This window comes from Ailuropoda melanoleuca, chromosome 9, assembly GCF_002007445.2.
Source record: "Ailuropoda melanoleuca isolate Jingjing chromosome 9, ASM200744v2, whole genome shotgun sequence".
Lineage (NCBI taxonomy): Eukaryota > Metazoa > Chordata > Mammalia > Carnivora > Ursidae > Ailuropoda > Ailuropoda melanoleuca.
Genome location: NC_048226.1, coordinates 10643538 through 10669798, shown reverse-complemented (window position 1 = coordinate 10669798; position 26261 = coordinate 10643538). Strand labels below are relative to the sequence as shown.

General features: G+C 50.7%; 1 protein-coding gene across 1 annotated transcript in view; it reads right to left on the bottom strand.

The window, feature by feature from the left end:
* Window positions 1-26261, bottom strand: part of SLCO3A1 (solute carrier organic anion transporter family member 3A1) — a 241679-nt gene that overhangs the window by 75242 nt on the left and 140176 nt on the right. The window contains exon 3 of the mRNA XM_034668896.1: window positions 5243-5341. Within this exon, the coding sequence (XP_034524787.1) occupies window positions 5243-5341 (99 nt within the window). The remainder of the gene's footprint in view (window positions 1-5242; window positions 5342-26261) is intronic.

Below are 26261 nucleotides of genomic sequence, written 5' to 3'. Positions count from 1 at the left end.
TTTGTTTTTTTTTCAGTCCATTTACCTATTTGTCTAACCTATTTTGTGAAACTTCTGCTATGGGACTCAAGCATTCCAAGAGTATCATTAAGTTCTAGACCAAATTAGAAACTGGAGACAGGGAGGGGCTGAGGGTAGAGGGCAGCATGGAATGTTCAGGACCCTGGCTATTGAGCTAATTCAGCCTAACATGAAGGAATCTGACGAAGCCCGCAGCCAGCCCTCGAACGGCAGAGCAGGAAGTTGTCAGCCGGCTGACCTTTTTCAGGAAGCAAACATACGGACACAACTTATTCCAGGGGCCGACCCCACGCAGCCATAGTGGGGCCAGCTGGTACATGCCTAAGGATGCGTCTGTATGCATGGGCTGACGAGGTGAGGTCCTCTCAGCAAGGCCTTTGCCCACGGAAGGGGGCAGCCTTCTGGCAAAAGTCCTGGAGAAATTGCAGGGACACAAGCTGCCCGGTTTGGAGTCAAACAGAGGTCTGGGCTTCGAATCCTACTGGCTGTGGAAATGAGTTAACCTGCCGCTGACCGTGTGCATACAACACACCAGGCACCGTGCTGCGTGCATGGCACGGTTAACCCACGTTATCCACGCACGGATCCTTGAGGAGAAAGGCCCCCAGGATCACACAGCTTGGAAGGGGTAGAGCTAAGATTCAAATAGAGGTCTGATGCCAGCACTGGAACTCTGAACTCATCATCACCGCATGAGAACAGCTCAGCTGGTAAGTGGGAGAGCAGCAGGGCCCACGCCCCACGGGGAATGTCCTGAAGTTCATCTACGTACATGAAGACCATCTACATTCCGCTTTAATAAGCGGTCAGTTCACGGCTGCCGTTATCAATCTTCTTCTGATAAGCCCACTGTCAAGGTCGGTCGATTCAGTGCTTTGGGGCACACTCCTGCCCCCAAGTCCTTTTTTTCTAGGTTCTGTTCTCAGCTGGTCTCAGTTTTACAAGGATATTCTCTGAAAGCCCTTCCCCGGGCTGTTACAAGAGGCATCTGTCCTTAAGAAGGGGGGCCAAGGGAGCCACAAACACAGATGAAGGGCAGAGCGGCAGAATTCCAGTGTCTGAACATGGCCAGCAGAGTCCCCCGCAGAGCTGCCCGTGGGGTCTGCCCACCNCATCTACGTACATGAAGACCGTCTACATTCCGCTTTAATAAGTGGTCAGTTCACGGCTGCCGTTATCAATCTTCTTCTGATAAGCCCACTGTCAAGGTCAGTTGATTCAGTGCTTTGGGGCACACTCCTGCCCCCAAGTCCTTTTTTTCTAGGTTCTGTTCTCAGCTGGTCTCAGTTTTACAAGGATATTCTCTGAAAGCCCTTCCCCGGGCTGTTACAAGAGGCATCTGTCCTTAAGAAGGGGGGCCAAGGGAGCCACAAACACAGATGAAGGGCAGAGCGGCAGAATTCCAGTGTCTGAACATGGCCAGCAGAGTCCCCCGCAGAGCTGCCCGTGGGGTCTGCCCACCCCACAGCTGGCCTGTTCCTACAAGAGACCACCCCCCACCAACAGACTGCAAGCAGCCTTCCTCACTGGTCTCCCCAATTCAACCCTGTGTCCTCAGCTGCAGCCAGGCTGCATGGCACAGGGCACATTCCCTCCACCATCTGCCCCATGACAAGGGCTCTGCCTTGTCCGCCTCCCCCACAGGTTCCAGATCCCTGCTCTCCCCAGTCTCCTGCCCGGCTATCCGCTGTGTGCCCAGCCCTTTCCATTCACGCTTCAGCACACGCTTTCCTAGGTTGGACAGCCCCCTAAGGAGGGTCTCTGTCTTCACTGGTGAAGAAAAGATACAGGAGGGTCACCCCTAAATAATTGAGAACCCCCTTCTCAAAATACAGCTCGAATGCATTCCAGACCGAACAAGTTTTAGTCACAAGATTAGAAATCATCCAAATTGCTGGCAACTATAGAATTCTGTGTCTTGCTCTTTGATAGAATAAATTATATTCTTCTGCCCTCTACTGGTAAAGAATGGCACTGGCCCTCCCACGGCCTTCATCAAGGAAGCAAACAAAGGACAGTGATTCACAGGGCATCCTTCCCTTTCTTGGGGACAACACTGGATGGGACTTCTGCTNGTGCCAACCCTGTGTCCTCAGCTGCAGCCAGGCTGCATGGCACAGGGCACATTCCCTCCACCATCTGCCCCATGACAAGGGCTCTGCCTTGTCCGCCTCCCCCACAGGTTCCAGATCCCTGCTCTCCCCAGTCTCCTGCCCGGCTATCCGCTGTGTGCCCAGCCCTTTCCATTCACGCTTCAGCACACGCTTTCCTAGGTTGGACAGCCCCCTAAGGAGGGTCTCTGTCTTCACTGGTGAAGAAAAGATACAGGAGGGTCACCCCTAAATAATTGAGAACCCCCTTCTCAAAATACAGCTCGAATGCATTCCAGACCGAACAAGTTTTAGTCACAAGATTAGAAATCATCCAAATTGCTGGCAACTATAGAATTCTGTGTCTTGCTCTTTGATAGAATAAATTATATTCTTCTGCCCTCTACTGGTAAAGAATGGCACTGGCCCTCCCACGGCCTTCATCAAGGAAGCAAACAAAGGACAGTGATTCACAGGGCATCCTTCCCTTTCTTGGGGACAACACTGGATGGGACTTCTGCTATTTGTGTGTGTGTGCAAGGGGGTGGGGGGTGCCACTAGCAAGATGCCCAGCTGGACCAGGAAGGCGCCCATCTGCCTTCTTCACACTGCCAGTGAGCCTAGAACCACGGGTGATGCTGCTTCTCATGGGGCCCCGACCGGGGAGGAAAGACGCGGGCCAGACGGGACTGCGGGCAGGACTCCAGGCTGAGGGAACAGCCCGAAGCAAAAGAAGGAACAGCACACTGAGGGGGTCCATGAAGGAACCAGCTAAGCCCCTCCAGCCCCTTGTTCAGCCCTTGGTCATTGCAGACACCGAGAAAAGGGGCTATTTCATTTCCAGAAGGGAGCGTGGTGGAGGGAATTGTGAAGTGGAAATGCCCACACGCTTGCTCAGGAGACCTGGGTTTTATACAGATATGCCCCTTGGATGGGGTACATCCCTGTCCCTCTCTCAGCCTGTTTCCTCTTCGGTACAATGGAAGGGCGGGAAGAGAATGATCTGAGGTTCTTGGCTCAGAGACTCTGGTAACCCACAGGCCTTGATTCAAGGCGGCCACTGCCTGGCCACCTGGCCTCTCCTTCCAGGCAGCCTTCCCCATTGCACAGGGGGTACACCCCCTTCCCTCACCAGCTTTTGTGATTCCTGTCTTGTGCTGCCTTTGGCACAGTGGCGGAAGCTGGCTTTTTTGGGTTCATACAAGCAAGATGGCAGCCGACTCCCACCATGTGCTGTCTCTCTGACTGACCGGGCCGCCCCTCCTCCCTCTCGCTAGGAGCAGGGTTCAAAGGGTCAGCCAGGTGCCGCAAAACAGCAGCATTCAATCACCTCCTGAACAGAGCCGGCACTTTGAAAGAATAAGTAAATAAGGCTGCATTTGATTCTTTTCTTTCCCCCCACTTGCAAATTTGTAACATCATTAGCTACAAGTAAATATATCAGTGGGATTAATGGAGTGAATCACAGAGTGACTTGATTGGATTTAAAACCACATTATTTCTTTGGGGTGAATTAGTAAATTTAGCACTGCCAAGAGATGATGGATTGAGAAGCCAGGGGCTGAGTTCTTATTGATCCTGAGAAAAGATCGCTAGGAGGATGAGAAGCTGGGATGGCTTTCCGCACTCCGCTCTCAGAGAGAAAGGAAACATGGCTTCTCTGCTCACGGAAGTGCATGGAAACAGAGCGCTTTGTTTTGGGCTCACAGTTGACTTGTGACCACATATGGGAGGCAGTGTTGCAGACGGCCTCCAGGGATCCCACGCCCTGGGGTTCACGTCCTCAGTGGAGACCAGAACAGGTGGCTTGCTTTCGACCCTCAGGATACAGTGGAAGCAAGGACATGTCACTTCTGAGCCGAGGTTGTAAGGAGACCATGGCTCTTGTTTCAGGCAATCTCTCTCACCCTCTCTTGGGTTGTTCGCTCCGGGGGAGCGCTGGTGAGGGAGCCCTGCCGGGAGGCCCAGCGATGTGAGACTGACAGCTTTGGGAGAGAACTTAAAAGCCAAATCTTAAAAGCTTTCAGATGAGTGGAAACCATGCCAACACCCTGACTACCACCTCTTGAGGGACCCTGAATCGGGACCACCCAGCCGAGCTGCTCTTGGACTCCAGACCCCCTGAAATCACCTGTTATGTAACCAACGACACCCCAGTGTTGTCTTCAGTCACTGAGTTTGAGATAATTTGTTGCACAGCAAGAGAAGACGAACAGACCACGTGACTTTTGCTTTGGCCACTGAAACGTGAAGAGAAGCTTCGCGAGCCAGGGTGTAACTCGCCACAGCCTGGTTTCCAGCCTTGGCAACTGCACAGGCTGGGGTGAGATGACGCTTCTGTGAGCCGTGTTCTGGGGCAACCGTGAGGATCCAAGCCTTGCCCTCCCCAACACCGCCGGCCTGCACTGGATACGTACTGCGCCCGAGAAGTAAACTTGGGTTGCACAAAATCACTTAAGATTTGGGATTGGGAACTGCGTTACCATGGCATAACCTAGGCTCTGTTAACTAGCCCACTGCTGGATCGAAGTGTGCCAAGGGTCTGGGGGACCCAGAGCCATCTGAGAAATACACTTGCTCTTCCTGCTAGGAACACGAGAAGTATTGCTTGAAATGGTTTTGGGGTACGGTGCGTTTCTTCATAGAGGCCACCATACCACGGTCTTATAGAAGGGAGTTTCAACCATTCTGTCTCATTGACCCCGTCTGTACGCCTGCATTTCCAGAACACACTTATAAAGTGGGGTTCTCATACTGGTTAATGGACTAACATTCAATGAGAAAATGCCAGGCATTCCACATCTATCCTTTCATTTCATTCTTATAGTAGCCCCATGAAGCACATGGAATTATTGTTACCCTTAATTTACAGACGAGAAAGATCCAAATTTGAGGAGTAACATTAACTACAGGGATTATTCAACCTCCAGGCAGACACTGGTGGAACACCACTGAGTCCCGGGCCATCTGAACCAACACTCATACTCTTTCCTTTGCTCTCTGGTGGGCCAGCAGCTCGAGGTCCACGCACGGAGGCTGCCCCTCGGTAGGAGGGCTTAAGAACCCAAAGGCTGGAGGGTTCCCTTACGATGCTCGGGGGTGGCAGTACGAAGTTGAGATATACTCCTTACTTGTGTCAATGAAGACTGCATCCACGTAGATTTTGGTACAGAAAGAGCCCAGGATAAATCCACAGGCTGGTCCAAATACCAGCATCGTGAAAAGGATTCCTGAAAGGAGATGAAACAGAAATTAGATTAAAAGAAAAAAAAAAAAGCAGAAGCCATTCAATGAGCAAAATGGTCAAAGATCAAGGATATTATTTCACACTGATCAAATGAGAAACTGGATTATACAAATGACATTCTAGGAATTAGACTAAAAATCCTTGAGGGGGAAAGCTAATACTGAAGTATTGTTATGCAGGAATTCTATAGTTTTTTGTAGGTTGCTCTGAAATATTTGTGGGCCCCAAGTGCACTTACTTTCAGAGCGCTCCATCCCACATCATATCAACCGTATTAAAATACACCCACATCTGTCATTAAATGGTTTCTGTCATAAACATTTTTGAAACGATTTTTATCATTTTGCTTTCACGTTTATTTGGCTTTATGTAATTCACTTAATTTATGGTTGGCTAAGATTTCTCAGCACTCATTGTACAAATTCAGGAATTGCTGTGAAGGGAGAAAAGTCAAAGCCACAAATTATTTTCAAATGTAATGAAATGTTGACGGGCATTAAATTTAGCAAAACATGGAGTTGATGTAATAGTATGCTTTGAGAACATTTAATTAGATGTTTTATTAATTTGAATTTTGCAGATCTGCCCCCCTATATTTTGGAGTTGCTATCCTATTGTTTTAATAGTTGTTCAACACTCAATCTTTTCCAAAGGACTTGAGAAGATGGTAGTAGGCACAAACTTAAGTATCTGATGGATAGAACACCCAGGATTTTGCACAAACCCTTTTATTCTTTCTGGGAAAAGTACCAGGCGCAACTAAAACCCACAGGCTGTATCTAGTTAACTAAATTTCAGTTTGGTAGAACATTCCTTGAGCAAGGACAGTTCTCAAGGCCCTGGGAATAAAACTAGGAGTGAAGAAGTGGCCCTTCCTACAAGAGGCTGCTACCTGTGGGGACAAGCAGCATGTGGGTTGATCCAACCCAAGCAGAAAGCCCCAAAGAGGGGTGCTAACAGGTTCACGAGGGCACATGAAGAGCCAGGCTGGAGATGAATTCAAACAAAGGGAATCTGAGCTCGGTGGAGGGTACTTCTAGTCTGCTCACAGGTGTGGACTAACTCATTCTGATTTCCCTCGGTGATGTCATCATGGAGCCACTCAAATACCCATTCAGTCAATCAATATTCATTGAGCTCTGGGGTGCCTGGGTGGCACAGCAATTGAGTGTCTGCCTTCGGCTCAGGGCATGATCCCAACGTTATGGGATCGAGCCCCACATCAGGCTCCTCTGCTATGGGCCTGCTTCTTCCTCTCCCACTCCCCCTGCTTGTGTTCCCTCTCTCGCTGGCTGTCTCTATCTCTGTCAAATAAATAAATAAAATCTTAAAAAAAAAATATTCATTGAGCTCCTTCTATGTGCCAAGCAGTAGTCTCAGGAATGGAGATTCAAACAATTAAGAATCTTGGGCTTCCAGAGCTCATTGAGTTGGAGGTGCGGAGAAAAAACTATAAACAGGAACTCAACTGGTTTATAAATACTTGGCAAAGGAAGCCATGTCTTCTGGATTTACAGACAGAAACCCAGACCCCAAAGCAATCTCGTGAAGACAGCTTGTAAGGAATATTGTTTGATAAAGAGAGGGATGATAAGAGGATGGTTTATATGACGGACATGGGGCTGAATCCACTCGCAGTGAAATCCTACTCTGTGATTCGGAGCAATCTAGAAGTTCTAGAGTCTCAAAGCACCTGCTCCCATAGCTGTCCAGAGACCCCCAATCTTACAGTTTTTCTTGTTTCTAAGAATCCTGAGAGGAGCAATAGTCATTTTATGAGTACACAGACTCTGGTTTGTCACAACTTAGAAGAAGATAACCAAACAGAGGAAGTTGAGTAGGTTAGGGGTATTAGAGGAAAATTCTAGAATATGGGGATCTTGCAGCTATGGGCTAGAATTAAGGGGGCTATCTTTAGCAGGGTAGGGTTAGGAACCACAGCTACTCTTGGCCTGATTCCCTGGGAGGAAAGCAAAGCAGAAAGAGATGCTGAAGACGACCCAGGGGCAGGGGTAGGGGGCAGGGACAGGGGGTGTCCCAGGCAGGAGTACCACCCAACGTAGCCTAAGGGATTTCTGCCTCAGGTCAAGACTGTGAAGCCAGCCACGTCCTCCCATCCAGGCTGCAGGCTGAGGTGAGCCCCTGGTCAACCACTGGTCCTCTAAAGAGGGCTCAGCAAGCAACCTATCTACTCAGGCAGTCCCAGAGGAAGGGACACAGGGGACAGGAACACAATTCTCCCACCACGGATGTTGCAAGTATCCTGCTGACTCCCCATCCATATTCTAGTAGCCGCTCTGAGCCCCCCCAGCAGTCCCCACCACTCATAATAATATGCCTTCTTTCATGCCAATTAGATAACACCCCCAATCAATGTAATCATCACCAATGCACTGCCTATAGATAACAGTAATGCAAATTACAGCAAATAATAGGTCAAAGGACTAAGCTTTTATTGTCTTTGGAAGAAACAACTGATGTGTTTGAAGAGATTGTGGAGATTGTCCTGTTATTCCCTCCCCCACCTGGAGACAGTAGAGGGTGTGGACAGGCCAGACATCCTGGAACAGCTGAAGACCCCAGGTTCTGGGCCTCCCGCCCTTGTACAAGTTATGACATGGAAGAAGGCACGTCCCTTGAGCTCGGCTGCCCATAGGAGACCTACAGGGTCCACACAGGCCAACCAGCCATTCTTTTTTTTTTTTCTTTAAGATTTTATTTATTTGACACAGAGACAGCAGGGGAGGGAACACAAGCAGGGGGAGTGTAAGAGGGAGAAGCAGGCTTCCCATTGAGCAGGGAGCCTGTGGTAGGGCTCAATCCCAGGGCCCTGGGATCATGACCTGAGCTGAAGGCAGACGCTTAACGACTGAGCCACCCAGGTGACCCCCGGCCAGCCAGTCTTGCAGCTCGGGCAGGCATAGGCCAACTGCAGAGATGCCACGCACCAAGGCGGTCTCTCCATTGGCTGAGAACACCTCCCACTCCATTTCCTCTAGGAGAAGACAAGGGTTTCCAGGCCATTGGATTGTGGCTTTCCATTTTAACAAGATCGAGTTCTCCCCCAACAGCAGAAAATCCTGCCCAATTCCAAAAACCAATGAAAGATATAGAACACATGTATCTTTGTATGAAGGGTATTTTTCCCCCTCAGCTGAAATCTCTGGCAGCATTTATTTTCTTCTTTGATTTGAGAGACAGAGAGAGAGAATATGAATGGGGGGAGGGGCAGAGATAAAGAATCTCAAGCAGAGTCCTGGCTGAGCACAGAGCCGGATGCAGGGCTTGATCTCATGACCCATGAGATCACGACCTGAGCTGAAACCGAGAGTCAGACGCTCAACCACCTGAGCCACGCAGGCTCCCCTCTGGGGGCATTTTCCAAGCAGCCCCTCCTCAGAGAGATGTTAACGAAACCTCTAGCAATAATGAGTTCTTGAATCTTTTCCAAGGAACAATCCAGTAGAGATGTGGGAGGGCGTCTTCACGCATCAGGAAACACCCTTTTTCCACCTCAGCAATATCTTAGGATAACGACTCAAATAAAGCAGCCTGCAGAGCACAACCCTGGGTTTTTAGGGGAAGTTGTTCCCCTGCGAGGGTATGAGGCAGGCCATGATCTTAACACAAATGTACTTTTCAATGTGCTTCCTTGCTTTCCTTTCGATTCATCCTCCTAGGCTGTGAATTTATTCTTGTTTAATGAAACCACCTCACATGTCCTACCGAAACAGACAGGAAAAAGACTGGCCAGCACTAAAATCCACAACCCGGGGGCTGAACAGTAGAGTGACCCCAGGACTGGAGACCATGTGCTTTGTGGCTCAGTGCTGCCCCCTGCTGCTTCCCAGATTCACAAACATGGGAGGGGAGCCGTGACGGAGCTGAGAAACTGAAACACAGGAAATAATATTAAAAATAAGATAAAAATATTTTTCCTTTTAATTCATATGCATTATTTTTTCAGACACTTATTACATAGTTTGAACTTAACTGCTTGATTAACAAAACTGCCAGATATTTCTTTTAGACTCAGGGCTCTGCAAAAAATAAAAATAAGATACTAAGGGCATGGGGCTGCCTGCGTGGCTCAGTGGGTTGAGTGTCTGACTCTTGATTTCAGCTCAGGTCATGATCTCAGGGTTGTGAGATCCGAGCCCAGCGTTGGGTTCTGTGCTGGGTGCGGAGCCTGTGTAAGATTCTCTCTCTTCCTCTGCCCAACACCCCTTCCCTCTCTCCCTCAGGGGAAAAAAAAAAAAAAGAGCAGCAGCAACGGCTTGCTGCCCTACTGGAGAGACTTCCAACCATTCTTAGTCACTCAAAATACATACTAGGGGCTAGGCACTGTGCTAGCCGCTGGGACACAGCAGCGACCAAAACAGACAAAATCCCTGCTTTTCTGTGGCGTTTGTGTTATGGCAGAAAGGCCATAAACAAACCAACCTACCGTCCTGTGGTCAGGGTGCACAACGGTGCAGGGGTACAAAGGCTTCTCATGGCACTGAGTCCTGGATGTAAAACAGCACGGTGTCAGCTGTGCTATCAAGCTGGGGACACTGTGTGGGAGGCAGACTAATGGCCCCCAAAGATACATGTGTCCTAATCTCTAGAACCCGTGTCTGCTAGCTTAAATGACAAGAGCATTAAGGCTGAGATGGAATTAAGGTGGCTGATTAGTTGACTTAAAGAGATTATACTGATTATCACCAAGGACCCAATCACAAGATTCCTGTAAATGTGGAAGGAGAAAGAGTCAGAGTCTGAGGAGGAGATAAGATGACTTGACCAGGGGCACCTGGTGGCTCAGTTGGTTTGAGTGCCTGGCTTTGGCTCAGGTTCTGATCCCAGAGTTCTGGGATAGAGTCCCGCATCGGGTCTCTGCTCAGTGGGGAGTCTGCTTCTCCCTCTACCCTTCCCCCCTCTGCTCTCTCTCTCAAATACATAAATAAAAAAAAATTTTTTTAAAAAAAAGATGACTCGACCAGAGACATGGACTCCTTAGAAGGAGGTGACCTGCCACTGCTGGCTTTGAGGATGGAGGATGGACGAGGTCCTGAACCCAGGAACAAGGACCCCCTCTCGAAGCTGGAAAAAACAAGAAAATGGATTCTCCCTTCCAGAGAGGGTCCTCCAGAGGACAAGAGCCCTGCCGACACCTTGATTTGAGCTCACTGAAACCCACTGTGGGCTTCCCACATCTAGAACTGTGAGAGCAGAAATTCGCGTTATTTTTAAGCCACTAAGTTTGTGGTAACTCATTACGGCAGCAATAGGAAACTAATGTAATCATTAATCGCATGTGAGTCAATTCTCTGATCTCACAACCATGACTATCCATGTGACTCTCTAAGAATAGGACATTGCATGGAGTTGTCAATTACTTGACCATGGAACATCCTTTGTGGGACATTTTTCAGCGCCGGTGTGGACTGGGGCACAGTCACAGAGAAGCTGGAGGAGACTCCAAGCCCTGTGAGACAGAGATGGTGTTGCATTCTTCTTTCTATCCCTAGCTTGGCCCGGCGTAATGAAAAGTTAGTTCACCGGCTATTGACAGGGCGCTGGAAAGCCAACACTAGTTACAGCACTGCCGTAAAAAGAGGGCGTGGCTGTGCCCAAGTTCAGCCCCCATCCTGCTATCTCCCTGGACGGCTCTCTGCACCTGTCTTTCGCAGCACTGGGGACCCTCCCATCCAAGTGCCTCCTACTAGATCCCATGAACCATGGGGACTCGAGTGACAGAAAGGGTCAGGCCAGATGCACGGAACTCGAAGAATTTAGAGAATCCAAATGGAGCCTTCAATTTAGAATCTGCTGGCCCAGTAAGAATTAGTCAACTTTATAACACTACTGATATAACAGTAGTACAACATTTGCTGTGTGTTTGCGTAATGTGACGCACTGATTCTGATTGTTTACAGAAATGTGGAGGGCCGAGAGCAGCCTAGATACCTCTGAAGAATTATCACGACTTGCCCTACTGAACATCAGACTTTTTATTTTTCAGGATTTTTTTTAAGCCGTAATGATGAAGATAGTGCATTTCTGGCTTAAGGAACAACAAAGATCCCAATCAAGCAGAAGTGCAAGCCCAGAGACAGAGCCACACTTACGTGGACATCTGATTTATGTCAAAGTGTGCATACAAAGCAGCCAGGGAAAGGATGATCTTTTCCATAAATGGTGCTGGGGCAACTTGAAATTACAGTGGGGAAAAAAAAAGCCAGTCTCACAACACATGCAAAAATCAATTCCAGGAAGATCAGAGACCTGTGTGAAAAGCAAAACAATAAATCTTCTGAAAGATAACCAGACAAAAGTACTGTCGTGATGTCGGGAGTAGAGAAAGATTTCTTAAACCAAACAAAGAAAGCACTAGCCATTATAAGAAAAGCTTGGTAAATTGGTCTACATTAAAATTAAGAAGGTCATTCATCAGATTCACCCAAAGAGCCCACTGACAGAGTGAAAAGGTGGGAAAATACAAGTGTAACGTACATCCTTAAAAAAAACAAAAACAAAACAACAGACAAGAATCAGAGAGCTCACGTCTAGACTATATAAAAACTGCTAGAAATTCATGGACAACAAAAAGACAAACTAGTGGAAAAGCGGACAGAAATCTTAGCAGGTACTTCACAAAAGAGGGAATTCAAATGAACAATGGACTAGGACAAGATATTCAACCTCATAAGAATTCAGGGACACGTGCATTACAACCTGAAAAACTGTCCTCCCCTTTTCAGCTGGTTAAAGAGCTCTGATCATAGCAACTGTTGGCAAGGCTGTGGGGCATCTGGGATTCTTACACACTGCTGGTAGGAGTGTAAATTGGACAAACCTCTCTGACAAAACTTTGACGGTATCTGGAACACTGAAGATAAAGTCACCCAATGACCCACAATTCCAACTCCTAGGTAAATATCCTACAGAAAGTCTGACACGTACCAGGAGACACATCCAAGAACTCTCGTATGGAACTGGAGACAACCCAAGTCCCATCAATAGAACAGAGGAACCAACCATCCATACTCTGGAATTACTGCACAAGCAAAGAAAACACATCATCAAGAACACGGATGAACCTTCAAAGATACAATGACGAGCAAAAGAACACAGGCGAGAATGCATATGGGTGTGATTCTACTTGCACAGAATTCAAAGCAGCAAAATTAAACTATTTAGTGATATATAACGCGGTAGTCAGAGTAGAAAGGAAAACGGAAATGAATAGTATAGAAGTCAGGACTGTGGCTGCTGCTGCCAGGGAGGGAGGGAGGGTGGGAATTATGATCCAGAAGGAGACAGGGTGTGTGTCCTGGCAGGAGGGGAAGGGGAGCCGTAGGATGGCGGTGGGGATGGTTTTTAAAAAAGCAGTAGGGTGGGGGTGGGGGTGGGGATGGTTCTGCGGTGCTGGTTTTGTGTCTGGTCTGTTTATAGGCTCCTGGATGCTTGTTTCACAACAATTTGTTAAACTGTAATATGTTTTCTGCACAAAGGCGTGACTGTTACGTTTTTCACATATATAACTATCTATAACATAAGTACCTATCTACAAACAGCTACTCATTGTCTCGAAGAAGTGTATCAAGGGAATCTCAGGAGCCCTCCACAGAGAAAACCACAGCTTCCCCTGAAGCGATCTTTCATTTTGTCAAGCCCAGAGCCTTCAGCTCTGCCCTTCCCTGCCCTGCTCCGCGCTCTCAGGAACACTGCATGACCCTGAGTGGAAAGTGACTAGGGTGGGTCCGTCCTACAGGAAGGATGGTGCCAGTCTCTGCTGCCATCTATGCCTCTGCGAGCATGATATAAACGCTCCCTGCACCTCAGTTTCCACCTCCATAAAATGGGCTCCCAACAACCCCTCCCCTCTTGGGGGCCTTTGAGGGTCAAATGCGTGACTGCACACACACACAAAAATGCTCCAGGTAAGTTCCTAGAACACAGATATTCTCCAAAAACATTAGTGTCAGGCATTCTTCTCACCAATACTTCCAGTGGCAGGATTTTCTCTTCTGCTTTCTGAGTTTTACTTTCTTCCTTACTTAGATGGGAGATGCTTAACTGACTGTGGAAAATCCAGAATCATATAGCAAAAATACTTCATCATTCTCCTATTTCCTTCTGGGCATGACTGTCTTCAAAGTGTATTTCTTATGTGTTTTTGCTCTGGTAAGACCAGATAGGTTCATTTAAACATAAAACCTCTTTTCCTCATTTTAAAAGGAGCACCTGCTCACTGTAGAGTGATCTGAGAATAAAGAGAGGACAGAGAAGGACCCCACACTGTGGCCAAGAACACAGAGCCTGGAGCTGGCCAGAGCTGGCACTTGGGAGCTGCGCGAGCTTGGGAAAGTGACTGACCTTCTTTGGGCCTCCCCGCTCTCTCCCGAGGCCGGGGATCATAACGGTACCTAGCCCACAAGGTTGCTTCCAGTGCAAGTGATCAGTGTATGTCCAGGGCTTTCCATAGCACCCAGCATACAGTACATGTTTCATAAATTTTGCTATTACTATTATATTCATTTAGAAATTCCTTCCCAGTCTGTCCCTATATAGAAGGTTAATTTTTTAAGAATAATTAAAAGAAATACACAACACAGGTCTCCTAACAGAAACCCTGGAAACAAAAGATAATATTTTCTAAAGAGTATCTATTTTTTAAGAACAGTTATCTATGTAAGTAGAATTTAAGGCGCTGATCGAAAGCGATTTCAAGGGCCAGGCATTTCTCTGCTGCCCTCAGGGGGATGGGGAAGGACAGAGCTAATACACTCCAGAAATACACCGCCCAGCACCCCAGGCCCGGCTCAAGATCCCTCCCTGGCCGTCAGGAGGGAGGGCACCCAAGGACACGGTGATCTCATGTGACAGCAATGACTTCTTAGCAGTGACTGAGAGCAGGGAGCAGGGCAGGGGAAGGGCAGAGCTGAGGGCTCTGGGCTTGACAAAATGAAAGATCACTTCAGTGGGAGTCTGGTTTTCTCTCGAGGGTTCCTGAGATTCCCTCGATAGGACTTCGAGAAAATGAGAACACATTCTCTCTAGCAGGTGAGTGCTTCCGCCTCTTTTAGAAGGAAAGTGGTCTAATCAATCCTTTGTTTCTTTGTCTGATTATAAAAGTAATACATTCAGAAAGGGGGACAATTTACTATTATCCTACCATCTTGAGGCAATCGCTTTCAAGTCTTTGTCCCTTCTGATGTACTTGAGGTCAAACAAAAATTCTCATGACCACTTGGTAAGGTACATGTTATGCTACTCTTTTTGTACATGAGAAACAGAAGCTCAGAGAGGTTAGTCAACTGCCCCAAGGCTACACAGCATGTAAATGGTGGAGGTAAGTTTGAACTCAGGCCTCTAGGATCACCTAAGTTCTTAGAGAAAGAAGAGTCAGGCCAAGATGGTACAGCAGTGAAGCCTTTGGAGTGCACCAGACCTAGCCTAGGATCCTGGTTAAGCTTCTCGATTTCTGGATGACTCATTTCCCAACTCAGTCTGGGAATAAGAATAGCTACCTTGCAGAACAGTGAGAATGAGATGCAATCCATACAAAGCTTCTGGCACCCAGAACGTAGTAGACATTTTCTAGAATTTTCCTTGCATCCCAGGGGTGATGATCCAAGAAGGAAGGCTGGTCTCCCCTAGACACGTGTCTTGGTCTCTTAACCGTGGATGGTCCCCTCACAGTGGGCAGACTGGAGGAAGCTCAGGTTGACTGTGGCTTTTCCCCACTAGAGGGCAGCACCGGCCCAAAAAAGAGAGAGTCCTGCCTTGAACTTCCCGGTCTGCTTCCTAACTGCCGACGAAACCCTCAGTCCGAGCGTTGCTCTTCTCATCCCCCACTTGCCTTCCGTGCCCTCAATTTATACAAATGTATTCTTCCGTGTTGAAATCTGCAGGCTGAAATTTCTCCCCTAAGACGGAACATTCCGCCTCATACGTGCATGAATAAAACATGACCCATAAACAGTAGGAGGCCTGCAAAACATGCGATACATATTTTTGGTGCCCACTGCCAAGAGCCTGGCAGTATTATGTAACTGACCTTGCTTCTCCCTGAGGGGGAGGCGGTGAGGGGAGAGGATGAGGAGGCGTGCATTCACTGAGCACGGACCGTGCACTAGACCCTGGCTGCAATCTGTGTAACGGAATTACCCCCACGGCGAGGTTTGTCCACGGAAGCCTGATGTGGCTCGTGCTGCCTGGTAAGTTCCACAGCCCGAGCTTCTGAGCCTCCTCCCACAGCACCCTGCCCGGTGCCCCCTAGCACAGCTACATCACGGGGTCTCAAAGCAGGCTGCGCTTCGCCACCGCCTGGGACACTTACAGAAGGAAAGACTCAGGTTGTAGGTCCCATGCCCTCAGATCTGATGGTGGTGGTCTGGGGGGCACAGCCCAGACACTGGGATTCTGTTCCAAGTTCTCCAGTGCTGTGCATCCAGGTTGAGAACCTCTGATTTTGCTGACCTCGACCAAGGAACCAGGTGGTAGAAAATGCATCTGGGCACATGGGAAAGAGAAGGATGCGGACGCTATCGGACACCAGCCTGCAAGGTGGAGGGGCAGTCGGAGACTGGGTCACTGAGCTGGTGGCAGAACCTGAACGCTATCGTGCAGCCAGCCCAAGCAGCCCCGAATGCCACCAGAAGGGTGAACCTGACCGCAGAACACCGCCCAACATATGTGGGGTGAGGCTAGGCCTCACTTATGTGGGTCCTCCACCCAGATTCCCTGTCTCCTCCAGGCCCTAAACAGTGTACCAAAGTTCTACTCTCTGCTCAAAGCCTGCCTTCAATACCACCTCCTCCAAGGGGCCTTTCCAGATCTCCTCTCTTCTTCGTTCTCCTTGCTTCCTCTGCCACAGCACCTAGCCCGACTACAGTTCTGTTTACAGTCTGCCTGGATGCCAAAATAAAGTTCCACGTTGTGGGTATGCCATTAATAACTGCAGAGTCCGGGAAGGCAGAGACCTTATTTAAACACACACACACACACACACACGCAGAGTCTGGTGTTCCACAGGGGTAATGATGCAGCCCTTTGCCTGGAGGAGGGACTGAGTGTTTGAACTGTGAACTGATAACTACCCAGGCCTGGGAGAGGTGGAAGGCCCTAGCAGGGTGGAAATGGTGTCTGTAAGGAAGGTCATGCTACAAGGCCAGGCTTCTTGGGCTGCTCCAGAAGGATCTGCACCTGGCCCAAGTTTTGGGCGCTACTAGTCTTGATTTCTCAGTCCAGCTAACAGAAGTCTCTCTTCCTCCCCTCCTATCTAGCAGGGCCTCATAAGGGGTGAGGGCACACATCTCTCGGGCTGGCCAGCCCCTGGACATCTGGGAGTGATGTCCCGAGGGAGGAACCCACTGTCAGCAGGGGCCAGGCTGGGCCTCCCTGGCCAGTGCCCCCAGGGACTGACGTGTCAGGGCTGGGACCACCATCAAATTCTCCTGTAGCTTTCTTTGTACGTGGCAGGTACCAAAGGGCAGGGCTGGAGCTGGCTGACTCTTCAAAGCAAGTGAGAGCACACCTGCTTCCCCCCCATGCTGTTTCAGCCCCTGGAAAACCCCGGGGTCCCCGAGACCACACTAGCTGATGAAATGAGAACTGCAGCTGGCAGGGTGAGGGCCAGGAAGCCATGAGCCCTGCCAGCAGGAAACCCACCCAAATCAGCAACAGGCTGCCCTTTCCTGAAGGGCCCACATCCTGTCTGCCGGCCAAGTAGGGCCTGCCCAGCAGCCCTCTGAGGTCACGGGGTGGCTTCCTGTTGTCCCCGCCCCCAGACTCCGGCAGGGGACAGTGGCGAGATGGGGCTCCAGAGTCCAGCTCGGCTCACGCACAGACCTGCAGCAGCCCCCGGCTGTGCTCAAGGCACCCCACCTCTCTGAGCTTCAACAGCTCCAGCTGTAAAATGTATCCCCTCAAACCCACCTGTCGAAGCCATAACATCCAGGACCTCAGAATGCGACTGTATATGAAGACAGGGCCTTTAAAGTGAGGCCGCGAGGGGAGGCCCTCATCCAAAGGACTGGTGTCCGGGGGGCGGGGGGGGCTGGGTGACAGAGTTGGTTAAGCGTCTGACTCTTGGTTTCGGCTCAGGTTGTGATCTCAGGGTCGTGAGACTGAGCCCTGAGTCAGGCTCCACGCTCAGCAAGGAGTCTGCTTAAGATCCTCTCTGTCCTTCTCCCACTGGGCGCCCCCACCACACGCTCCTTTTCTTTCTCTCTCAAATAAATCTTAAAAAAAAAAAACAGAGTAAAACCAAAAGAGCTGGTGTCCTTATAAAGAGAAGAGGAGACATCAGGAGGGTGTGTGCTCAGAGAAAACACACGAGGACACGGGGAGAAGGCGGCCATCGGCAAGCCAGGGAGAAACCAACCGTACTGACACCCTGATCTTGGACTTCCGGCCTCCAGAACCATGAGGCATAATGCCCACGGTACCCAGTCTCTGGTACTTTGTCAGGACAGCCCTAGAAACCAATGGACCCCAGTGAGAATGCGTGAGCGAATACGTGGAAACTGCCACGCACCGCCCAGATGGCGTGGAGCATAAGACGCACGGGGTGACCCACGGACGCCAGTGAAGCTGTTCCAGAACTCCGGGGGGTCAGGATGAAATCAGCACACAGCGCCCTGTGTGCACCCTACTGCCCAGTTAGGACTGGGCGGACGTGAAACTAGCAGGGAGCTCTAGCTGTACGGGACGCTTGTCTTATTTATGACCTCTGACCCCTCCCTGGGTCCAGCAAGGAGCAGGTTCCAGTTGCACACAGGACAAGGGTGCTCTTCAGGACGGTCGAAGAGTGGCAGAAAATCAGAGGAGGAAAACACTTTATTCTAGCCTTGGGTGGGGGCTGAGATTGACACAGGACTCTGATTGGTGGGGGTGGGGGTGGTGACCGAGGCAGTGATGCGGAGACAGCGGAGGGCCCCGTACCAGCATGTCCCGTGCACTAGCTCATTTCATCCTTAGGACAACCCTATCAGCAGATATGCACCCACCGCCCACAGCAGGAAACTGAGGCACGGAGAGCTGAAGTCACACGCCCTGTGACACACACGCTGTAAGCAGGAAACAGAAGGAAGAACAAAGACGGAGCATGTAAGGAAGGCGAGGAAGGAAGGGAAAGGGCAGTGCAGGAGAGAGGTGGGAGCCGCCCAGGATGCGAGGCTGGCGACAGGAGGTGTCCCCTGCAAACAAGCAGGAGTCTGGGGTACCAGCCATGGAGGCATCGCGGGGTCGGGAAGACAAAGCTGGAGGCAGGACGTGCGGGCAGCAGAGGGTAAGGGAGCAGGTGGCAGGAAGGCCCGTCGGGGCTCAGGGGGTGTGTGCAAGTGGGAAGTGTGCGTTGGGAATAACTACACTGCACTGAGGTCACTGAGGCCCTCTGTGAGCACGTCCGTGTGTGCTCCCTCCCTCCCCCGCTGGGGGGCGCTGCGCCCAAAGTGGGTCACAGGCCATGGCCTTGGCCGACCAGCAGGCCCTCAGTGTCCCAGCTTCCCAGGCCCTCTGCTAGCTGCTGTGCCAAGGGCACTTACTTGTTGACAGGGTCCTGTCTGTCTTGTGACCTCACAGGTACACCCTGCATCTTCAAAGGCCTTTAGAACCATCATGAATGTTCTCAGTGGCCTCTGGGAAACTCCCGGACGGAGTGCTGCTGTGGAGGTCACGGAGCCTCAGAAATCCAGTGACGGGCCCAGGCCTGGAGGGGAAAACAGGACCCGGGGGCAGAGGGTGGGCCCGGCCCCAGCAGGGAGCACTCCCACAGGTCAATTCTTGGCTCTCGGTAAGGATCTCTCGTTCACGGAAGTAGCCAGGTGTTCACCCGAGGTGACCCCATGCCATCTTCAACGATCAGGAGCTGGAAACCCACTGGTACTTCCGCCCAGCCACACAGATGCCCCCGCCCACAACAAAACCCCTCTCCGCCTCCAGGGGCCTCCAGGGGCCTCAGGGGCTCCGGCCCGCGCACAGCCCAACCCTGACCTGTGGGTCCTTCCACCTGCAGTTTACAGAGGAAGCTGAGGCACAGAGAAGTCAGGCTACCAGCCTAGGGCCACACAGCAGGCTAGAAGCGCCGTCCTCACTGCCTCCCGCCTACCACTCTGCAGCGTCAAACAGCAGCAGAAGGGCTGTGGGCCACTGACATCCTTCTAGTAAATTCTACAGGAATTGGCATCTGCAGGGTGACGGCCCCGCTCGGAGCCTTAGCCTGCCTGTTGCTGGGATGCTGAGTGGCCTGAGAGGGGACAGCCGGACTCAAACACATACACACGGGGGCGCTCCCCATCACCCAGAGTCAGGGGGACCTTTGGACTTTAGTGTACCCTCCCTCAACTCAACAAGTGTGGGTTCCACCAGCCGTGGAGATGGGAGGCCAATGCTCAGGCGTTTCCTCTTGTCACCAGAGGGAGCCAGACTCCTTGTCATGCCAGGGACTGCTGCTTCCTGAGAGTGGCGGGAAGTCTGTTCAAGGCAGGAAGGTCACCCACCTGCTCCTGAGGGTGGCTTCCCCGCCTTCGAGGGCACAGTGGCACGTGGCCTGGTGGCAGATCTGTGGCCATTAATGCAGGTCCTCCTCACACTGGGTCTGTCAAGAAAACAACTGCTTCCCAAATGCCTACAGTGGAGAAAGGAAGCCTTCGAGATCATAAGAGGTTACACCAACCACGGTGCCTCGACCTCCCCAACAGACACCCTGCACCTCACTAGATGAATCTTCTGAAAACTCGTGGAATCCTATTCCTTCCCTGCTTGAAGCCACCAGGGGCTCCCTTTATAATACAAAGCCCAACCTTCGGCTTGGCATTGTCATGGGTGGTAGAGGCAGGTCCCCGATGCCAGGCCGCAGCACAGCCACACATGCTGGTGGGTGAACTGGACTCTGAGAGCAGGCTGGAGACAGTGGGACAGGCAGGAGCCCCACCCCGAGTCTCCCATCGAGGGCTGGCCCAGCGCGGAGCTGAATGGTGTTGGAGGCGGCCAGGGAGAACTGACGGAGTCTGGGCAAATCATCATGATCAGGCACTGGGGCAGGGAGGGTGGGTTGGTAGGGGTCCCCGGACGCTGTCCATCAGCCTATCAGTGGACTCATCCAGGTCCCTGAAAACAGGAAGCTCTATGAACAAATAAGCAGAAATTCCATTCTCAAAACTGTCCCGAATCCAGGAGAACTGACAAGGAAGCCCCGAAACACGGGGCTCTAGCTGCCGAAATTTCTCCCATCAGGGGCAGGGTATCCTGACGTCCCATCTGGGATGAGAAAAACAGACTGTAACAGTGACAGCCAGTTGGACCCAATGCTCCTTTCCCCCACTTCTAACCTCCTCTCTGGCCCTGCCCTGACACTAGGGCTTTGAAACAGTTGAGGTGGGAATGACATGCAAAATTCACCCGGATTTATCATCCAGGGGGACACGGCTGCCGGCTGAGATGCCAGTCTGGTGATTTTGAACCTTGACAAAAGTTGAGGATGGGCTATTCAACACCAGGTTTCTGGGCTCTGCAAGAAGGGCACCGTCATCGTCCGAGGTCGACAGAGCTCACGGGGAAGGAGTCGTGCCAGACCAACCTCACTCCCTCTGTGGTTATCTGCCGGGGTCAGGAGGCTAACTCGATCAGTGCAAAGTCATAAGCACATTGCATCATGAGGCGAGCACAGACTGGACGAGCGAGTTCACTTAACTACACGAGAGAGGGAAAGGGCACCGGTGCTGGGACATGGCTGCCTCAACTTCCTCCAGAGGACGGAGCAGGTGCGGGCTCCTATCCCGGTCTCCACACGTGTGACGGAGCGCTGGCATGTTATGCTCGTTGGAGAGGGGAGGTCAATATGCCGGGGGAAGATTAAAGACTCAGGATGAATAAAACTGGCTGGATCGAGAGACCCAAAGGATCAAGAGGACATGTAGCCAGCATGCACATACGGGAAACTTTAGGGAAGGCTGGGGAAGGGGCACTGCACCAGCTGTTCAAGGCAGGAAGTCTCAGCATTCATCCCCATTAGTAAGCACTGGTCCCAAACACCAGTGCCAGCTCGGTGGCATCAAGAGAATCTGGGGTACAACAGGGCAGACGCCGTATCCTTACATGATGGATGAGCCTGGAATACGACATTTAGAGAGACCCATGCTGTACTGGAGTATTGCCTGAAAGGGCACCTGGGGGATAGGGAGGGATCTAGAATCATCCATGCCACGAAATGACTAAAGGAACCGAAATGAAGAACGAGCAGGTGGTAAGACTGAAACATGGTCGTGAGGAGTAAGAGCTCAACCACTGGTGTCTTTCCAGAAGCCAGAACCATATTCAGAATGTGGTTATAACAAAGCAGGTGACCAGGAGCACTGGGCACAGGTGGACTGACTATCTTAGGAGTTGGTGAGCTCCTTGCCACGGGGGGAGGGGGCGGTGGGGAAGGGAAGGGGGGTGCGGGTGCAAGTGGAGGCTGAGTGGCCAGGTGTCAGGATTGCAGGGAAGGGCTTTCCTGCTGGGTGGGAGGAAAGCAGGCAAGACAGTCCCCAATTCTAAGATTCTAGGATTTTCATCTGGGCAATCTTCCAGGAATTTCTTAAGCCTTTACACCAACCCAGGCACCCAGAAGATTGGAGATCCTTCTCACCGACTGCTCCAGGAGTACAGGTGTGAAATCCCTTCCTGAAGGGGCAGGGGTAAACACAGAAAAGCAGGGACATGGGAGGTGTCCACCAGAAAGCTGTGTCACCCTCGGCCATCCCTGCTGCTCTGCTGTCTGCTCTCCCAAGATTCTAAGGCTGAATCAACACCAGCTGCTTGATTTCCCTGTGTCTCAGTTCTGGAAGGTAGTTTTCTGGAAACTATGTGGACACTGAATTTTTCTAGAAAAATAGGAGAGGTGGGATTCCAACTCACAATCGGAGAGAGGGGGAGAACAGGTGCTGAGGGATACCTACTTTTAAAAAGGCAACAGGACAGACACATAGATGGAGAGGTTTGGGGACAACACCATGCCCTCCTGGTCCCTTGAGGTCCATCTGAGAACAGGGCTGTTGAAACTATCCCAATAACTGGACCAAACACCGTGAGCTTCCTTTTCCTGGAAAATCGCTTGTGGTTCTGGTTGGAGATGAGGGAGAGGGAGGAGACAATGATGCGAAGCAAGAAAAGTCTGGTTCAGTCTGTTACTCAAGTCAGGGATAAAAGAAGTAACATATGAGCTCCTCCCACCAGGAGCTCTGGGTGCAGCAGTGTGGGCCCACTCCCCGACCTTTTTTTACACATTTTTACAAGGAAACATTTACACATCTTTTTACACATTTTTACAACTGAGACAGCCATGTCTCAGTTCCGACACCTGACCGGCTGGCTCAGGAGAGGATGCTTTCTCTCAAGCAGCTGTTGTTAACCAGTGGCCATTCCAGCCATGACTGTAGCATTTGGGGCGGGGGTCCTCCTGGCACCTAGTGGGTAGAGGCCAGGAATGCTGCTGAATGACACACAGGACAGTCCCCACAACAAAGATCGATCCAGCCTAAAAGGCCAGGAATGCTGAGGCTGGGAAGCCCACTCGACGATAGCCAGGTTGCAGGGCAGGGATCTTAGACCCTGGCTCGCAGCCCACATCCGACTTATGATGCAAGCAGGCAGGGCGGGTACAGAGTGTGGGGCGATCACTAGGACCTATTTAACATGGACCGTCTTCCGGCACTTAGAACCCAATAAACTTGAGGTACGCCCTCGTTTCTGTCAGACAGAAAGAAAAACCTGCTGCCTACATTTCCAGAAGCTCTTGACTGTGTCTGAAAGCCAGGATAAGCTTTCTTGTGCACTGGTTCCTGACCAACCCTGAGGTGAAGTAAGAATGTGTCCCCATCACACCCCTGTCACCTGTTTCCATGGGTGTGTGTGTGTGTGGTGAGGTGAGAGAAAACCAAGGACCCAAGGATGGCTAGCCTCATTGAGACCACACTCAACACTGCAGTGTAGACCTGAACATCCCACTTTTCACAGATGATGATACCAAGAGGTCAAGTTGTCTTGCCCACAACCCCCAGCCCATTTCCAAGCCTCAGCTTTGATGCCAAGGTCTCCTGAGCTCTCCGCACTAAAGCCCTGGTTTCCAAGCAGGGCTCCCTGGTGCCAGGGGCTGCCTGACAGTGGGGAGGGGAGGGTGTGAATGTACCGAGATGAGGTCTTGAGTGGGCTCTAACCAGAGTCCCCCTCCTCCTTCATTCTGCCGTGTGGACTTCTGGGTAAGGTTTTTGTAGGGGGTTGAATGACAGTCCCAAAAAGACATGTCCATGCTGGGGAACTTGCAAATGTGACTTTATTTGGGAAAAGGGTCTCTGCAGACGTCATTAAGTCAAGGATCTCAAGATGTGATCATCCTAGATTTCCCGGGTGGGCCCATAAATCCAAGCGTCCTTACGACATTTATGCAGAGAAGAGACAGGGAGAAGAGAAGGCCATGTGCAGCCAGGGACTGGAGTGATGCAGTCACAAGCCAAGGACTGGCAGGAGCCACCAGAAGCTCGAAGAAGCAAGGAAGGATTCTCCCCTAGCACGGCCTTGCCAATACCTTGACCTTGGACTTCTGGCTCCCAGAACCACCAACAAATAAATTTCTGTTGTTTTAAGCGACCAAGTCTGTGGTTAATTATGTGGCAGCCCTGGGCAACTACTATGATTTTGTTTAAAGAAATGGTCTCATGGCCAAAAGTTTGAAAATCACTACCTCTCCTGGACCATCTCCCCAGGCCTTCTATTCACCTAAGTCCAGAGCAGGGAACTCAGAATACAATTGGCTGCAGGTGGAGTGAACGATGCTTTGGGGTTCAGCTGGGCCAAATCTCCTTCCGAATATAGGATTCAAAACCCAGTGAGAGGGAGAAAACCAAGGGGGGGAGCTGAGTTTATTACTCTTGAAATTCTAGAGTTCTTTCAAAAAGCCTCCATTTCAGGGTGCTGGGTGGCTCAGTCAGTTGGGCGTCTGCCTTTGGCTCAGGTCACGGTCCCATGGTCCTGAGATCGAGTCCCATGTTGGGCTCCCTGCTCCACCGGGAGTCTGCTTCTCCCTTTGTCCCTCCTTGTACTTGTGCTCTCAATCTCTCTCTCAAATAAATAAAGTCTTTAAAAAAAAAAAAAAGCCCCCATTTCACCCCATCCAAAATCCTTTGATGTCTATGAACTGGAAAACTTCAGAATCCACAAGGAAACAAGAAAAAGACTAGCACTACCCCTTGCTCTCCGAGCATCTCACACACGGAAGGATGGATTAGTGCCACTAACCACATCCCCAGTGACAGTGAGGAAGGACAGACCCCGGGCTCATGACCTCCTGGGTCTTGCGGCAAGCTCGTCACGCCCAGGCTCCAAAATCCTGGCAGAGACACCTCCCGTACGATGTACCTGCCGGGATCGACCCCACCAATGGCCTGTCATCGTGAGCCCAGTCACGGAGCGGTCAATCAGCCCCAACTTTATCATCCTTATCTACTTTGAAGTCTACAGTTCACATTGTTGTGCAATCTCTAGAACTCTTTTGTGAAGGGTAGACTCTTGGAAAGGATGGAAAAATTCAATGTAAAAGTAAAGAGGACAGACCAGAATAACAAAGGCCCGCATATACGTCGCTATCCCCGACAGTCACCAAGGGCAGTTTGCCCTGTCTACCCCATCTATTTCTCTCACTGTGTTATCTTAAAGCAAATCCCAGACATCATTTTGTCCATAACCACTTTAGGACCTCTTTTTTTTAATTTATCTGAAAGAGAGACAGGGAGGGGTGGGGGTGAGGAGAGGGAGAGAGAGAGAATCTCAGCAGACTCCCAGCTGACCACAGAGCCCAACGTGGGGCTCGATCCCATGACCCTGAGCTCGATCCCACGACCCTGAGATCAGGACCTGAGCTGGAATCAAGAGTTGGACGCTTAACCAACCGAGCCACCCAGGCGCCCCTTAGGACCTCTCTTTAGAAGATAAAAGCAAAACCACAACCCCAACATTTAACAATAACTTAGTAAAACACTTACTTAACCTTCAAATCCCCTTCCTATGCCTAAACCATCAAGACACCCCCCCTCAACCCGCCGTGAAGACTAAGGAACGAGTGACTGCTCAGAGGCTCAGTGATTTCCTAAGGACACTGCTGTTGAGACTGGAAGAGCCTGAATCACGCTCATCTCTCTCCACTCCCCCTTCCCCTCTTTGGGACAGTGACTTGTTGGGAGAAAAGCTGGTTCTGAATGAGCCTGATGCCCACGCAACGGAAGAAACTCCTCGTCGTGCTGTGACCTTCCTGTATTCTAATTTGGGTAGCCTCTCCGCTCGACTTCTTTAAACATTTCCGCATTAGTGTCTTATTATGAAAGTAGAGAAGTCATTGCAGTAAGTCATCTTAGCTATTTTACATTTTATTTTTAGTCCTTTGTGGGGAGAGGCAAGAAGGGAACTGAGAAAGTGGATTTATGTCACCTGGGTGGGTTCTCAGCCATGGCTCTTGGGGAGGGAGGGCTTTCCCCAGTGAGTCACTGGGTGACTCATTTATAATTCTGCCTTGCAGAGCTCTGTGCGGGGCTGAGAGCCTTCAGATGAGAAAGATAGGCAAACGCAGAGAACTGCTCATTGCTGAAGGCCACCTCCTCCCCCAGCAGGCCTGGCCCTGTTCTGGGTTCCCTCTGTCTCTGGGGCCCTGTGGACAGGGATGGGTTTTGATGGAGCTGGAACAGACAGTCGGGAGCGCCGAGTCACACGAGCCAGACTTCCATCAGCCAGGCGGACTCCTCTCTTGTGCAACGGATGCAAAGTCTGCTTTCTTTCTCCGGATGCTTGTTACCCAGTGAGTCCAATGCTATACGCATTGCGCGGAGGACAGTGTGCATGACCTGTCACTGAGCACCAGCAAATCCAGGCCACAGGATACGAGT